The 15352-nt window shown below is 38.0% G+C and overlaps 1 protein-coding gene across 1 annotated transcript; it reads left to right on the forward strand.

Moving 5' to 3' along the window:
- Nucleotides 1-3149: 3149 nt before the first annotated feature.
- LOC100584309 (olfactory receptor 51M1) lies at nucleotides 3150-4186 on the forward strand. Its single transcript, XM_003254830.3, has one exon. The coding sequence runs from the start codon at nucleotides 3166-3168 to the stop codon at nucleotides 4156-4158; it is 993 nt and encodes a 330-aa protein (XP_003254878.1). The 5' UTR covers nucleotides 3150-3165; the 3' UTR covers nucleotides 4159-4186.
- The last annotated feature ends 11166 nt before the right edge of the window (nucleotides 4187-15352 follow it).

Below are 15352 nucleotides of genomic sequence, written 5' to 3' on the forward strand. Positions count from 1 at the left end.
AAACAAAAGAATATTTAGACATAGGTAAGGTAGAGAGCCAATTACTCATTGTATACTGAAAATCTCTCTTTTCAGGAATTTTTTCCTGTGATCTAAGCTGAATCTACTCTGCTTTGAATATTATAATTATGTTGTAATTAGACGTAACTGAGACAAAGGTTCACATCTTATCCTGATTTTCGCTCACTACCAGGCCTTGGGATGGTTGTTTACCTTTTTGTAGTTTTCTCCTTGTGAAGTAGGGATAAAATGTTTCATAGTTACAAGAAATATTCACGATTATGTAAAGTTTTTCACAGCATCTAAATCATGCATGGCCTCAATAAATTGGACTATCACAACAGATCTTTTACAAGTTTGAACTTTATTCTAATGACAGGGGTGGCTACTGAAGGACTGAAAACAGTGCAGTGATTCATAGAGTTGGCACTTTCTGCATAATTTCGGTGGCTGCAGTAGAGGATGGACCAAGGGAACAAGGAGCCTATCTTTGCATATTGAGTGACAGGTCAGGCAAGCAGGTGTGGAAAAGCTAAGAACAAGGACATTGGCTACAGAGACGAAGATGAATAGATTATAGGGATAGATTAAAAGGACTTAGTTAAAAATTAGATACAGAAAGAGGGAGAAGGTCGAGTAGAGCACTAGCTCAAAAATGTTGTCTTGAATGACAGGAAATGGTGAATAATATTATCAAAAATGCATAAATATGAGAAGAATCAGGTGTGAAGAGATGGATGCTGGGCTCAATGTTAGACGTGTTGAGTTTCATCAGTATCCTTTTGGAAACACCTAGTGAGAAGGCAGAAACTCAGGTCTGATATATAACGGAGTTATTTGGACTAGAGATTAATGTCTAAGAGCCACCACTGTATAAGTAATAATAGATAATATAATGAATGAGAAGTCAAGGTGTTCAAGGACAGTAAACTGAGTAACATAAATATTTGAGCAATGGAAATAAGAGAGTGCATAGAAGCTATCACAAAAATCAGAAGAGAACCAGCAGATCTTGGCATTAAGAATTTCTACAGAGAGCTCTAAAAAGGAAGGCATGATCAGAGCACACAACTATTGCACAAAAAAATCAATAAAAACAGGTATGATTAAGACTCTCCGTTGCATTTGGCCCCTAGAAGTCACTGGTGAATTTAAAGAGCATTGCTTTAGCTAAGTGGGTTATAAAAAAAACATTATAGGGTAGTTGGTTGAGTAGTAAATTGAGAAGTGAAGAAACGGAAAAGATAAACGTGGACTATTGTTTTACCCCTTGCCAAAGTGATGTACGCCTTATATCCATGCAGCACCTCTGCTCTCAACTCAAAACTCACAAGTATAATAAAATTCAAAGTAGCTTGCGTGACCTGCAAGATCATACATGACGTAGCACTTAGCTGCTACTTCAAGGGCATTTGCCACCATTCCCCACCTTGCTTCCTCCATTGAATATACATTGGCCTTCTTTTGTCTTTTAAACTTGTCAAGCTGCTCTCTGCTTCAGGAACTTTCACTTGTTCTTCCTCCTTCCTTGAATGTTTTTCTCTAAGATAGCCACACACTTGCCCTCTGATTTTGATTGCTTCTCTAAAATTACCTCCTCAGAGAGGTCTTCTCTGACTACCCTATATAAAATGCATCACTCTCACCTTCCTCCTTTATTCCATATTTCTTTATTGCATTACATTACCTTGCATTGTAGTATGTATGTATGTGTTTACTTTTGTCTCTGTTCTGTTTCTGTTCATTGTATTTTCAGTACCTAGGTGCAAAAGTAATTGCGGTTTTTGCCACTGAAAGTAATGGTAAAAACCACAATTACTTTTGCACCAACCTAATAGAATCATGTCTGCCATGTAATAAAATTTCAATATGTACTTATTGAATCAATTAATAATTATTGAAATAAGATTAATGGTAATGATACATATTTAATAATTTATTCAAATAATATTTAAAGGGTTCCAATGATGTGGTGGCTAAAAAAAGTCAATGCCTAGAGCTAATATTAAAATTAAAAAAGAGACAGTCATGGTTTATGTCCACAAGGAATTCACATTATAGAGGCAATACAGAAATTGACAATGCTGCAGGGAAAATATCATGGTAATTAGTGCATAGTGAACTACAGGAACACATAGGAGAGGGTATTCAAACTAAACTTGAGGAATTTAAGAAGGCCTTCTGAAGGACCTCTTATCTAAGCTAAGGTGGGTTATATTAGTAGAAGTTAACTAGACAAAGATTAAGGGAAAGCTATTTCAGGAAAAAATGTTTTTATTCCAGGAAGAATGAAAATACAAATGTTTACCTATGAGCAAAAATACTAGATAAACTGGAAGAATTGTTTAGTGTCATTAACACCGTGAATATACAGAGAAAATTAGGATAGATAAGAAAATAGGATATATATGGAGAGAAAATAAGGTAGGGTCTTGAATGACATTTTAAACCTTTTTTACTTCATTAAAAACTTGTTTATGTATATGTCTCTCTTGCTATATAGTAATCAACTGAATAGAGTAGTACAAAAGATGAGTCACTGGAATAGTCCAGAAAGAGTGATCTGAATTAGAATAGCATCAATGAAGGTGATGGTGAGTAAACAGACTTGAGGTATTCAGTAAACAGAAACCCCAGGACTTGGTGATTGGTTGATTAGATACTACGGAGAGATGTGATACGGAGAAGTCTAACATAAAACATGACATTTGACTTGTGCCACTGAGATAATGAAAAGTACAGATGTTGCTAGAGTCTGGAAATCAAAAGAGAGAAAGACAAGTTCTGGAATTATATATTTGTTATTTATCAATGTATGGATGGTAAATGAAATCATGGGAGTGGATGACATTAAGAAGAAATAATAGAATATGGCCAGAAAATTGCCAAGGATGGGAAGAACTATACTTAAGGGTGGAGCAATAAAGACACACCAGCAAAGAGGCAGAGAGGAACTGAAATAATAGAAATACAGAGGAAAACTGGTGAGGGCAATGTTATCAAAGAAAGTTCAGTAAAGTGGTGAGATTGGCGGAATTCATAAGGGTAGAGTAGATAATACTAAAGGTGATGATGAACATGGTACTGCTTGTGATGTGAATGTTAGTGAAGCTGAATAATTAGTAACCAGAAATATCCATTTATTTTCAGCTCAATCCCCAAGGAATGTCAGCCCAATATTTGCTCAGTCCTCAATTCATGCTGCTATCCAACATTACTCAGTTTAGCCCCATATTCTATCTCACCAGCTTTCCTGGATTGGAAGCCTTCAAACACTGGATTTTCATCCCCTTTTTCTTTATGTACATGGTTGCCATCTCAGGCAATTGTTTCATTCTGATCATTATTAAGACCAACCCTCGTCTGCACACACCCATGTACTATCTACTATCCTTGCTGGCCCTCACTGACCTGGGGCTGTGTGTGTCCACCTTGCCCACCACCATGGGGATCTTCTGGTTTAACTCCCATAGTATCTACTTTGGAGCGTGTCAAATCCAGATGTTCTGCATCCACTCCTTTTCCTTCATGGAGTCCTCAGTGCTCCTCATCATGTCCTTTGACCGCTTTGTGGCCATCTGCCACCCTCTGAGGTATTCGGTCATTATCACTGGCCAGCGAGTGGTCAGGGCAGGCCTAATTGTCATCTTCCGGGGACCTCTGGCCACTATCCCTATTGTCCTCCTCCTGAAGGCTTTTCCCTACTGTGGATCTGTGGTCCTCTCCCACTCATTTTGCCTGCACCAGGAAGTGATACAGCTGGCCTGCACAGATACCACCTTCAATAATCTGTATGGACTGATGGTGGTAGTTTTCACTGTGATGCTGGACCTAGTGCTCATCGCACTGTCCTATGGACTCATCCTGCACACAGTAGCAGGCCTGGCCTCCCAAGAGGAGCAGCGCCGTGCATTTCAGACATGCACCGCTCATCTCTGTGCTGTGCTAGTATTCTTTTTGCCCATGATGGGGCTGTCCCTGGTGTACCGTTTTGGGAAGCATGCCCCACCTGCTATTCATCTTCTTATGGCCAATGTCTACCTTTTTGTGCCTCCCATGCTTAACCCAGTCATATACAGTATTAAGACCAAGGAGATCCGCCGTGCCATTATCAAGTTCCTAGGTCTTAAAAAGGCCAGTTCTGAGTCCTGGGGCTAAAACTCCCCCTATAAGAAGGCCCCAAATTGGACTGAAAATTTGGAGTATTGAGTATATAAGCATGCTCTTAAAGATTTTTTGCACCTGTCCTAAATAAAATATGGGCAAATTTATTTCTGGAGTTGTGGCTTAAAAAAACTGAACGTCTCTTGTTTAAATTTTAATGCCTCTTCCTACAGCTGAGAACTGGCATTTTGGGTAGCATCAAAGCTATCCAGAAGGCAACTTTATTGAAGGTCATCATCAATGTAACTAAAACTAAAATGAAACTAAATAAAAACTAAAAAGAACAATAAATACCAGAGCACCCAGAGGAGAGCCTGGCAGAGACCAGGTAAATGCCATTTGCTCTAACTCACCTCTGGAAATACACCTCCTTCCATGGTTCCTTGGGACTGTTCCATCTTCTCTACCTGGCCAAGTTTCTTCTCATCTTTTTCTATCCTGGTCAGCAGTAACTTTCAGACCCCCAAGTCACATCAGAAACCTCAGAACTCCTGCATTCTTCCTCAACACCTGTTTCAAGCAACATCCCCCCTCCAAATTTCTGAGGTTGTGCTCTCTCCTGACCATATTCCTCTAGAAGAAGAGACTTTGACCCTATCCTTGACTCCTCGCATCTCTGATTTTACCTTACAACCTCAAGTCTGACATTAAGCTAAAGTCAGTATTTACTTGTAGGTGTTTTAGTTGTGTGATATTGAACAATGACATGTAACGTAAGAAAGCTTCAGCCGGGGAAACTCTCACAAACATATTGAAGTCACAATCCAATGCTCAGGAGGAAATAAACTTTACATTGGCTGATCAGCCTGTCCCTACGAGTGACTAAATGCCATCCTTGCAGGAGTCTCAGCTTTGAAGTTGCTTCCTCAAGGACATTTTCACAGATAGCTCCTCCCTTTCCAATGGTGGAGCACCAAATGCTCCATCGGTTTCCTTCCACGGTGCCCTGCATTTCCTATTGTAACATTTGTCACACAGTAATGTCCTGTTTATGAAGGTGTGTGCATGTGTCCATTAGAATGACTAAATCAAGATCCTTGGAGGAATTATGCATGTCTTGCTCACCAGTAAATGTATATAAATACAATGCCTAGCACATGCTATATACTCAATAAATATCAAATGTATGCGTGGACATATAGGTACATAAAGTGGGATCCAGAGCTAACAGAAGTTCTCTTCTTGTCTCGAGGAACTCCTCCTCTTCACAGTCAGAAGCCCAAGAAGACACCTTTCTGCTGGCATCCATCAAGGTGGTGTCTTCATCGTCCCAGTTCTACTTTACTCAGGCCCTCTGGATCCTCCCACCCATTCTCCTACAGGTTAAAATTACCATGAGGCCAGGCACGGTGGCTTATGCTGTAATCCCAGCACTTTGGGAGACCAAGGTGGGAGGATTGCTGAAGGCCAGGAGTTTGAGACCAACTTCAGGCAAGAAGATTACTTGAGTCCAGAGTTTGAGACCAGCCTGAACAACATAGCAAGACCCTATCTCTACAAAGAAATTAAAATTAGCCATGTGTGGTGGTGCACGTCTGTAGTCTCAGCTACTTGGGAGGCTGAGGTGGGAAGAATGCTTGAGCCCAGGAGGTTGAGGCTGCAGTGAGCCATAATCACACTACTGCCTGGGTGAACAAGTGAGACCCCATTTCAAAAATAAAAAGGAAAACAAACAAAATTACAAAGTGAAATTTAAAAAAGAACCAAACTCTAAAAATATGTATGTATGTTTGTGCGGTATCTCATGTTTGTATGTGTGGGTGCTGTCAGACTCTCAGGCTTGGGAGGTCCTCTGGAACCCAGCAGTTTCTCCAGCCTTACAGGCTGGCACTCCTTAAACATAGGCTCCATTCTAAACTTTAATTTACGTCCACTTAGTAGGCCACATTACTCAATAGCAGTTCCGAGACTTAGAATATTCTTCTCCATGTTGAGAGGAAATTCCTATTCTATGGCTCTCATTTGGTAGAATGGGGTATAAAAAATGTAGGATTTGGATTTAGATTAGCATTGAAGTCCCATTTTGCCTCTTATTAACAAATAGACCACTGACATCTAAATTTCATTCTTTTCAAATTAGGAAATACATACAGGTAATAACATATTTGAAAACTTCTACCTTACTCAAATTTAAAATGCAAATTAACATATTTTGTTACTAAATGAATATTGAAGAATAGAGTTAACAATCAATATCTGGCTGGGCGCGGTGGCTCACGCCTGCAATCCCAGCACTCTGGGAGGCCAAGGCAGGTGGATCACGAGGTCAGGAGATCGAGACCATCCTGGCTAACACAGTGAAACCCAGTCTCTACTAAAAATACAAAAAATTAGCCAGGCGTGGTGGCAGGCACCTGTAGTCCCAGCTACTCAGGAGGCTGAGGCAGGAGAATGGCGTGAACCCAGGAGGTGGAGCTTGCAGTGAGCCAAGATCATGCCACTGCACTCCAGCCTGGGTGACAGAGCGAGACTCCTTCTCAAAAACAAAAACAAACAAAAAAATCAATATCTGTGCTGTTAAGTATGTGATAAAAGAGGTATTTTCACATACCAGAATGAAAACATAATTTAATTTGCCTTTTATAAAAAACAAAATACATCAAAAGACTTGAAAATATTCATGCTCTGTGTCTCAGAAATGCCACTTCTAAAAATCTGTCCTAAATAAATGACAAATTAAAAATTTAGGATGTAAGCTGCTTGTGGCAAAACTTTTTTCCTGTTTGCTCACAGTTCTAAATCCATCTCCTAGGTCAGTGATCAATAAATATGTGTTGAACTATTTAATAAGTGAATATTATAATTTAATTGTGTTATTGTTCATAATTTTAAGAATGTAAGCACACAAAATGTCTAGAATAAAAATGTTACATAAATCAAAGCATATTCATTTGATACACTATTATTAAAATGACATTTAAATGCTTAGGAAACTGTGTTAGCAAAATATTAAATAAAAACAATAAGCAAAATTATGTACAGAAAAATCACTATGTAAAAGGCTATAAATATTTGTATCAAAAGAAAAACAGCTGTTATACATAATCTTATTTTCTATATATATTCTCTATCTTTGCCGTATACAAATTTTCTGAAGAAGACATTTCAGTTTTATAATCTAAAAAGAGCATTTTACAATGATTATAAAAGGTTATATATGATTATGCTGAAGATGACAATGAAGATGATAATTACGATCACGATAAATGCTAATATTTATTAAGCATTTAAGTCACGGTAGAGAAGGCTGAGTACTTTTTATTTTCATTATTTTACATTATTTCATTTAATTTTATCACCAAACCTGTGAAGTAGGAAGGTATTATTATTTTCAATGTTTTAAAATTAGGAAACTGAGGTTCACAGAGGAAAGGAACTTTCCTTAGTCAAATCATTAACATAAGTCAGAACTGAAATTCAATATCAAGCATGTCTGATTTTCTTAAACCATTATGCTGGACCTCCTCTCCAAACAGGGCCACTCATTTCAGGGCCATGTTTTCCATGTTACACTGAAGGAAGTCCTATCACTTGGCTTCTCCCTAACTTTTTTGTTTCCTTTCCTAGAATATATTATCTATTTTTCCATTTAGTATCAGGAAAAGATAGCAACAGAAAACAGTAACATAAAATTATTGTATTAAATACTTTTTAATAGACTTGATTTTAAGAGTTATAGGTTCGCAGAAAAACTCAGTAGAAGGTACTGAGTACCTTCTATTTTGCATATCATGGTTTTTTAAGCACATATTATAACCTAGGTATTATTCTAAGGGCATAATACACTATAAGTCACTTTATCTTGACAATAACCTTATGAGATGGGTACTACTAGATTACCCATTTTACAGATAAGTACACTGAGGCTCAGAGACAAAATATCTTGCCCAATATTATACCAAGTTTGACAGTTCTGACTGTGGTGCTAGGCTCCACTGATTCAACAACAACAACAAACAAACAAACAAACAAAAACATAAAATCAGCCAAAGCTGTACATATTCCTGCTAATGACAGTATCTGCTTTAAATGGTCTGGCCCATTCCTCAGCACAAGCCTATATTCCTGCAGGCAAAAATCTTTACAACTATCCCCTGTTATTTAATATCCACAAGCCTCTCTAAGCCTTTGAAATTGATACTGTATTTGTAAAACACAGATGGCTCATGTAATTGAAGTTCACATAATTTTATGCCTTGCTTTGTGACAACTGAGCCTTTGTACATGTTTTCCCCTCTATCTAAAATGTTCCCTATTTTGAATAATAGTGCAGACATTAGTAAGGAAAGCTTGCTAAATATTTGTATCATCTGGGAAGCCTGTTTTTGCTTCATCAGGGAAAGTTAGTTTTTTTCACATCAACCTCCTGCAGAAGACAATGCTTTCTGAAAGACAGAGTTTGTGTCTTATTAATGCTTGCATTCAAATATCTGACCCAAAGCTTGTGATCTTTACATATTTGCTCAGTGAATGACAGTGAATAACTACCTGGTTGTAAAGACAGTCTCAAGGGGAATTTTGTCTGGGAAAAGAAAAGAAAAGAAAGACAAAAAAGAGGATTGAGAAGCACCCAATAAATTTTCTTATGAAGTTGGCAGCTGGGGAGAGAAGACAGTGAAGGATTATCTGGCTCACTGAAATACCTCCTAGAGGTAGTCATGGCTCACTAAATTTCCATTTAAGATAACTGGGCATCTCGAATGCTTCGGTCTAGGAGGATGCTAATCTCTCTTTGACATTCATCAAGTCTGCATCCATCTAGGGAGATTCCTTTGAGGGCCAAAGACCCAAGGAACAGAGACAGCTTTATAAGTGCCAGTGCAGCCCATGTAGAACAGCATCCTGAGTCAAATGGAAGATGCTGGCACGGAGTGGAAGGGCTGCACGGGAAACAAGCTACAGAGAAGAAGGGACCAGTAAGTTGCTGAAGGTCCTTTGTTTTGTGGATAAAGGAAGTCACTGGAGTGACCTCTCTAATATCCCTTATCTAGCATGACTATATGCAGGGTTATGGAATAGGGCAGCTTCCGGGAAGATGGCCAATCTGTTGTTAGGGCTGCTGTTCTGTCATATCTCCCATGATGTTTTTGATGGGGAAGACAGATCTGGACTTGTTACTGGACTATGCCTTGTAGTGAGTAATACAGGGTTGTGGCAGGCAAGGAAACATAATCTCAACAATTGCTCCAATTGATGAGGCTTCTAACATTTCAGAGTGCTTTCTTCCACAGCCCCATTAAACCTAATAATTTATCTCAAAAAGAGGCAGGGCCCATGTGGAAATCTTTCAACATAGTAAAAAAGCTAAGGTTTAGAAAGATTCAGTAACTTTGCCAAAGCCATATGGAAGGATTGTCCAAAAACCTGTTCAAGAGCTCATGGCTTCCCATTCCAAATATCTTATGCTTCATTGTTGTCAGATTATTTTCAATCTTTTCTTAGAGCTCACTGCAACATGGCTCACTGGAATGTTGGAAAGTACAACTAATAAAATGTGTCCATTGAGTATTTGAACTGTACTCCATTTAAAATTGCATATGAATGGCTCTCTAATCTATGGAGTAGGTAGTATTGTCTCAATTTTTCAGATGAAGAAACTAAGATTAATCAGATAATTTGCACAATCACAGAGTGAAGAGCTATTGAAGTTATGATTGTAATACAGATCTGGTCCCAGAGACACTGCTCTTAACCACACTGCACTGCCTAATGAAAATGTGCCTAGGCTGCAAGACAGGGATGCCCTTTCTCACCACTCCTATTCAACATAGTGTTGGAAGTTCTGGCCAGAGCAATCAGGCAGGAGAAGGAAATAAAGAGCATTCAATTAGGAAAAGAGGAAGTCAAATTGTCCCTGTTTGCAGATGACATGATTGTATATCTAGAAAACCCCATCATCTCAGCCCAAAATCCCCTTAAGCTGATAAGCAACTTCAGCAAAGTCTCAGGATACAAAATCAATGTGCAAAAATCACAAGCATTCTTAAACACCAATCACAAACAGAGAGCCAAATCATGAGTGAATTCCCATTCACAATTGCTTCAAAGAGAATAAAATACCTAGGAATCCAACTTACAAGGCATGTGAAGGACCACTTCAAGGATAATTACAAACCACTGCTCAATGAAATAAAAGAGGATACAAACAAATGGAAGAATATTCCATGCTCATGGGTAGGAAGAATCAATATCGTGAAAATGGCCATACTGCCCAAGGTAATTTATAGATTCAATGCCATCCCCGTCAAGCTACCACTAACTTTCTTCACAGAATTGGAAAAAACTATTTTAAAGTTCATATGGAACCAAAAAAGAGGCCACATCGCCAAGTCAATCCTAAGCCAAAAGAACAAAGCTGGAGGCATCATGCTACCTGACTTCAAACTATACTACAAGGCTACAGTAACCAAAACAGCATGGTACTGGTACCAAAACAGAGATATAGACCAATGGAACAGAACAGAGCCCTCAGAAATAATACCACACATCTATAACTATCTGATCTTTGACAAACCTGACAAAAACAAGCAATGGGGAAAGGATTCCCCGTTTAATAAATGGTGCTGGGAAAACTGACTAGCCATATGTAGAAAGCTGAAACTGGATCCTTTCCTTATACAAAAATTAATTCAAGATGGATTAAAGACTTGCATGTTAGACCTAAAACCATAAAAACCCTAGAAGAAAACCTAGGCAATACCATTCAGGACATAGGCATGGGCAAGGACTTCATATCTAAAACACCAAAAGCAATGGCAACAAAAGCCAAAATTGACAAATGGGATCTAATTAAACTAAAGAGCTTCTGCACAGCAAAAGAAACTACCATCAGAGTGAACAGGCAACCTACAAAATGGGAGAAAATTTTTGCAATCTACTCATCTGACAAAGGGCTAATATCCAGAATCTACAATGAACTCCAACAAATTTACAAGAAAAAAACAAACAACCCCATCAAAAAGTGGGAGAAGGATATGAACAGACACTTCTCAAAAGAAGACATTTATGCAGCCAAAAAACACGTGAAAAAATGCTCATCATCACTGGCCATCAGAGAAATGCAAATCAAAACCACAATGAGATGCCATCTCACACCAGTTAGAATGGCCATCACTAAAAAGTCAGGAAACAACAGGTACTGGAGAGGATGTGGAGAAATAGGAACACTTACACTGTTGGTGGGACTGTAAACTAGTTCAACCATTGTGGAAGTCAGTGTGACAATTCCTCAGAGATCTAGAACTAGAAATACCATTTGAGCCAGCCATCCCATTACTGGGTATATACCCAAAGGACTATAAATCATGCTGCTATAAAGACACATGCACACGTATGTTTATAGCGGCACTACTCACAACAGCAAAGACTTGGAACCAACCTAAATGTCCAACAACGATAGACTGGATTAAGAAAATGTGGCACATATACACCATGGAATACTATGCAGCCATAAAAATGTTGAGTTCATGTCCTTTGTAGGGACATGGATGAAGGTGGAAACCATCATTCTCAGCAAACTATCACAAGGACAAGAAACCAAACACCGCATGTTCTCACTCATAGGTGGGAATTGAACAATGAGAACACATGGACACAGGAAGGGGAACATTACACACCGGGGTCTGGTGTGGGGTGGGTGGAGGGAGGAGGGACGGATAGCATTAGGAGATATACCTAATGCTAAATGACGAGTTAATGGGTGCAGCACACCAACATGGCACATGTATACATATGTAACAAACCTGCGCGTTGTGCACATGTACCCCGAAACTTAAAGTATAATAATAAAAGTTTAAAAAGTAGCCAAATGAAAGCACAAAAATTGAAAATATAAAGACACGTGAAATACATATAGGACATACTTAAAAAATGTAATATTCATGGAAACTTAAACAATAGAGGAAAAGGAGTCACAGAAGCACTATTTCAAGAGATAATGGTTGAGAATTCCCCTAAACTGGTAAAATGCATCAATTCATATATTCAAGAAGGTCCACATAGTTTATGAAAGCTCTGAATAAGCATATCATATTTAAATTAACAGAAACCAGTAACAAAGAGAAATGACACTGAAGTCAGTCAGAGGAAAATGTCTCATTATCTTTAAATGGTCAAAAATAGTACAAACAGCTGGCTTCTCAGTAGAAATTAAAGACGCTGACAGATAATAGATTTATCTATGTAAAATAACCACCAACATCCCATTCTGTATATAGTGAAAATATTCTTTTAAAATGAAAAAGTAAAGAAGTTTTCAGATAAGCAAATACTGAGAGTATTTGTTAGCAGCAAACCTGCGTTATATCAAATGAGTTCTTTAGTCAAAAGGAAAATGAACCCAGAGACAAGCACAGAAATATGGAGTGAAATTAAAAGCATTGGAAAAGGTAAATATGTAGAAGAAAGCAAACACTGACTGAAGAAAACAGTAATACTCATGTTGTATTGGGGTTTAAACATTCTTTGAACTATAATTGTGGCAGGAATAATGCAAAAAGAAAGATATCATTTGAGTTTTTAAAGTTCTGAGCATCTATCTAGCATTATTGGGAAAATTGAAAAATGGTAATTTATAGTAGACTATAAGATGTCAAGATGCAATTTGTTATCTACGAGATAATCACTAAAAGAATAGTAAAATACGCTTATGTTTCACATAATGACTTTTCAATCAGCAACGGATTGCATGTAGGACAGTGGTTCCATAGATTATAATGAAGCTGAAAAATCCTATCACTTGTTATTTACTATACTTTACTTTTATTGTTATTTGAGAGAGTATTTCTTCTACTTAGAAAAAAAAAGTTAACTGTAAAAAAGACTCAGGTAGGTCCTTCAGGAGGTATTCAAGAATAAGGCATCATTATCCTAGGAGATGACAGCTTCATGTATGTTATTGTCCAAAAGATCCTCCAGTGGAACAATGTGTGGAAGTGGAAGACAATGTACTGATGATCTTGATCCTGTGTAGGTCTAAGCTAATGTGTGTGTTCGTGTCTTAATTTTTAACAAAAATGTTTAAAAAGTAAAAATAAATACATAAATTTTAAAAATAAAAAAATGTGTAAAATAAGGATGTAAAGAAAAAATATTTCTGTATCACTGTACAATGCATTCATGGATTTAGCTGTATTATTACAAAACAGTCAAAAAGTTAAAGTATATAAAGTAGAAAAGATACAGTAAGCTAAGGTCAATTTATTATTGAAGAAAGAATACTATTTTTTGTAAATTTAGCATAGCCTAAATGTCCAGTGTTTATAAAGTCCATAGTAGCAAACAGTAATGTCCTAGGACTTTTCACCCACTCACCACTCACTCACTGATTCACTCAGAGCAACTTTCACACCTGCAAACTCCATTCATGGTACATGCCCTATTCAGGGGTATCATTGTTTATCTGTTGTAGCACTTTTTACTATACCTTTTCTATGTTTAGATATGTTTAGATACACAAATACCACTGTGTTACAATTGCTTACAGTATTCAGTAGAGCAGCATGTACATGTTTGTAGCCTAGGAGCAATAGGCTACATCATATAGCCTAAATGTATAGTAGGCTGTAGCATCTAGGCTTGTGCGAGTACAGTATGATGTTTGCACAACTACAATATTGACTAACAACACATATCTCAGGACATACCCCTGTTGCTAAGTGACACATGACTGTATTTCTAACAATACATTAATGAATGGAAAATGAAATAAGTCCCCATCCATGGGCATTCAGGATGATTAAAAGGAACATAATTGTGGTAGACCAAATAATGTCTCCACCCCTATAAGAAAAGTCCGAATCCTAATCCCTGGAACTTCTGAATACGTCGGTTTACGTGGAAAAGGGCAGTTAAGGCTGCAGATGGAATTAAGGTTGCTGATCAGCAAACCTTAAAATAAGGTGAAAGTCCTGCGTAATCAAGTGAGCCCAATATAATCACTAGTGTCCTTTGAAGGGAAATGTCCTAAGAGGCCGAAGTGTACCAGAGAAAAGGCAGTGTCAGAAGGACTCAGCCTGATGTTGCTGGCTTTGTAGAGAGAGAAATTGACTAAAAATCCAAGAATGTGGTTGGCCTCTAGAAGCTGGAAAAGGCAAGAAAATGGGTTTTCCCTAAAGCCTTGAGAAAGCAAGGTGGTCCAGCCAATCTCTTGATTTTAGCCAGTGAGATCTATTTCAGATTTCTGAACTATGGACTCTAAGATTTAAAAAAAATGTTGTTTTAAGCTGTTACGTTTGTGGCAATTTGCTCTGGTCACCACAGAAAACTAATATAACAGCACAGACCTTTCTCTCCTCCTCCTCAAATTCAAGCTTCTCTGCTCAAGGGACATTATACTCTATGGATCTTGACAGATATGGTAGTCCTTCTGATATGCAAATCATTTGCCAGAATATGACTCTATCTTCTTGAGTAAATCCTAGATGCCTGGTCTTTTTCAGGGCTCCAGGAAGCATTAACAGTGAAAGCATTAAAAAGCATCGAACCAATCCAAATGTCCATCAGTGATAGACTGGATTAAGAAAATGTGGCACATATACACCATGGAATACTATGCCACCATAAAAAGGATGAGTTCATCTCTTTTGCAGGGACATGGATGAAGCTGGAAACCATCATTCTCAGCAAAATATCGCAAGGACAGAAAACCAAACACCACATGTTCTCACTCGTAATTGGGAGTTGAACAATGAGAATACACGGACACAGTGAGGGGAATATCACACACCCGGGCCTGTCGGGGGGTGGGGGATTAGGGGAGGGATAGCATTAGGAGAAATACCTAATGTAGGTGACGGGTTGATAGGTGCAGCAAACCACCATGGCACGTGTATACCTATGTAACAAAGCTGCAAGTTCCACACATGTACCCCAGAACTTAAAGTATTAAGGAAAAAAAAAAAAAGCATCATCTGGTCTCAGTAGAAGTTCTTGAGACACCACAGTATCCTTTGGTGAGTGTTTCTTGATATCGGTAATAGGGCAGTTTCTGATTATTTCTTGAGGCATGTGCTCATTTTTTGAGTCGTGTGCAGGTATATGAATTCTATATCCTAAGATGACATCTGAGGACTTACTTTTGATATATCTTCACCTTCAAACTGTCTAAAATATTCCCCTCTTTATCTTTGAAATGATATAGATTTATCTTCTCTATGTTTGCCATAATGAGACTTTTGGGGGCACACGT

This window comes from Nomascus leucogenys, chromosome 15, assembly GCF_006542625.1.
Source record: "Nomascus leucogenys isolate Asia chromosome 15, Asia_NLE_v1, whole genome shotgun sequence".
Lineage (NCBI taxonomy): Eukaryota > Metazoa > Chordata > Mammalia > Primates > Hylobatidae > Nomascus > Nomascus leucogenys.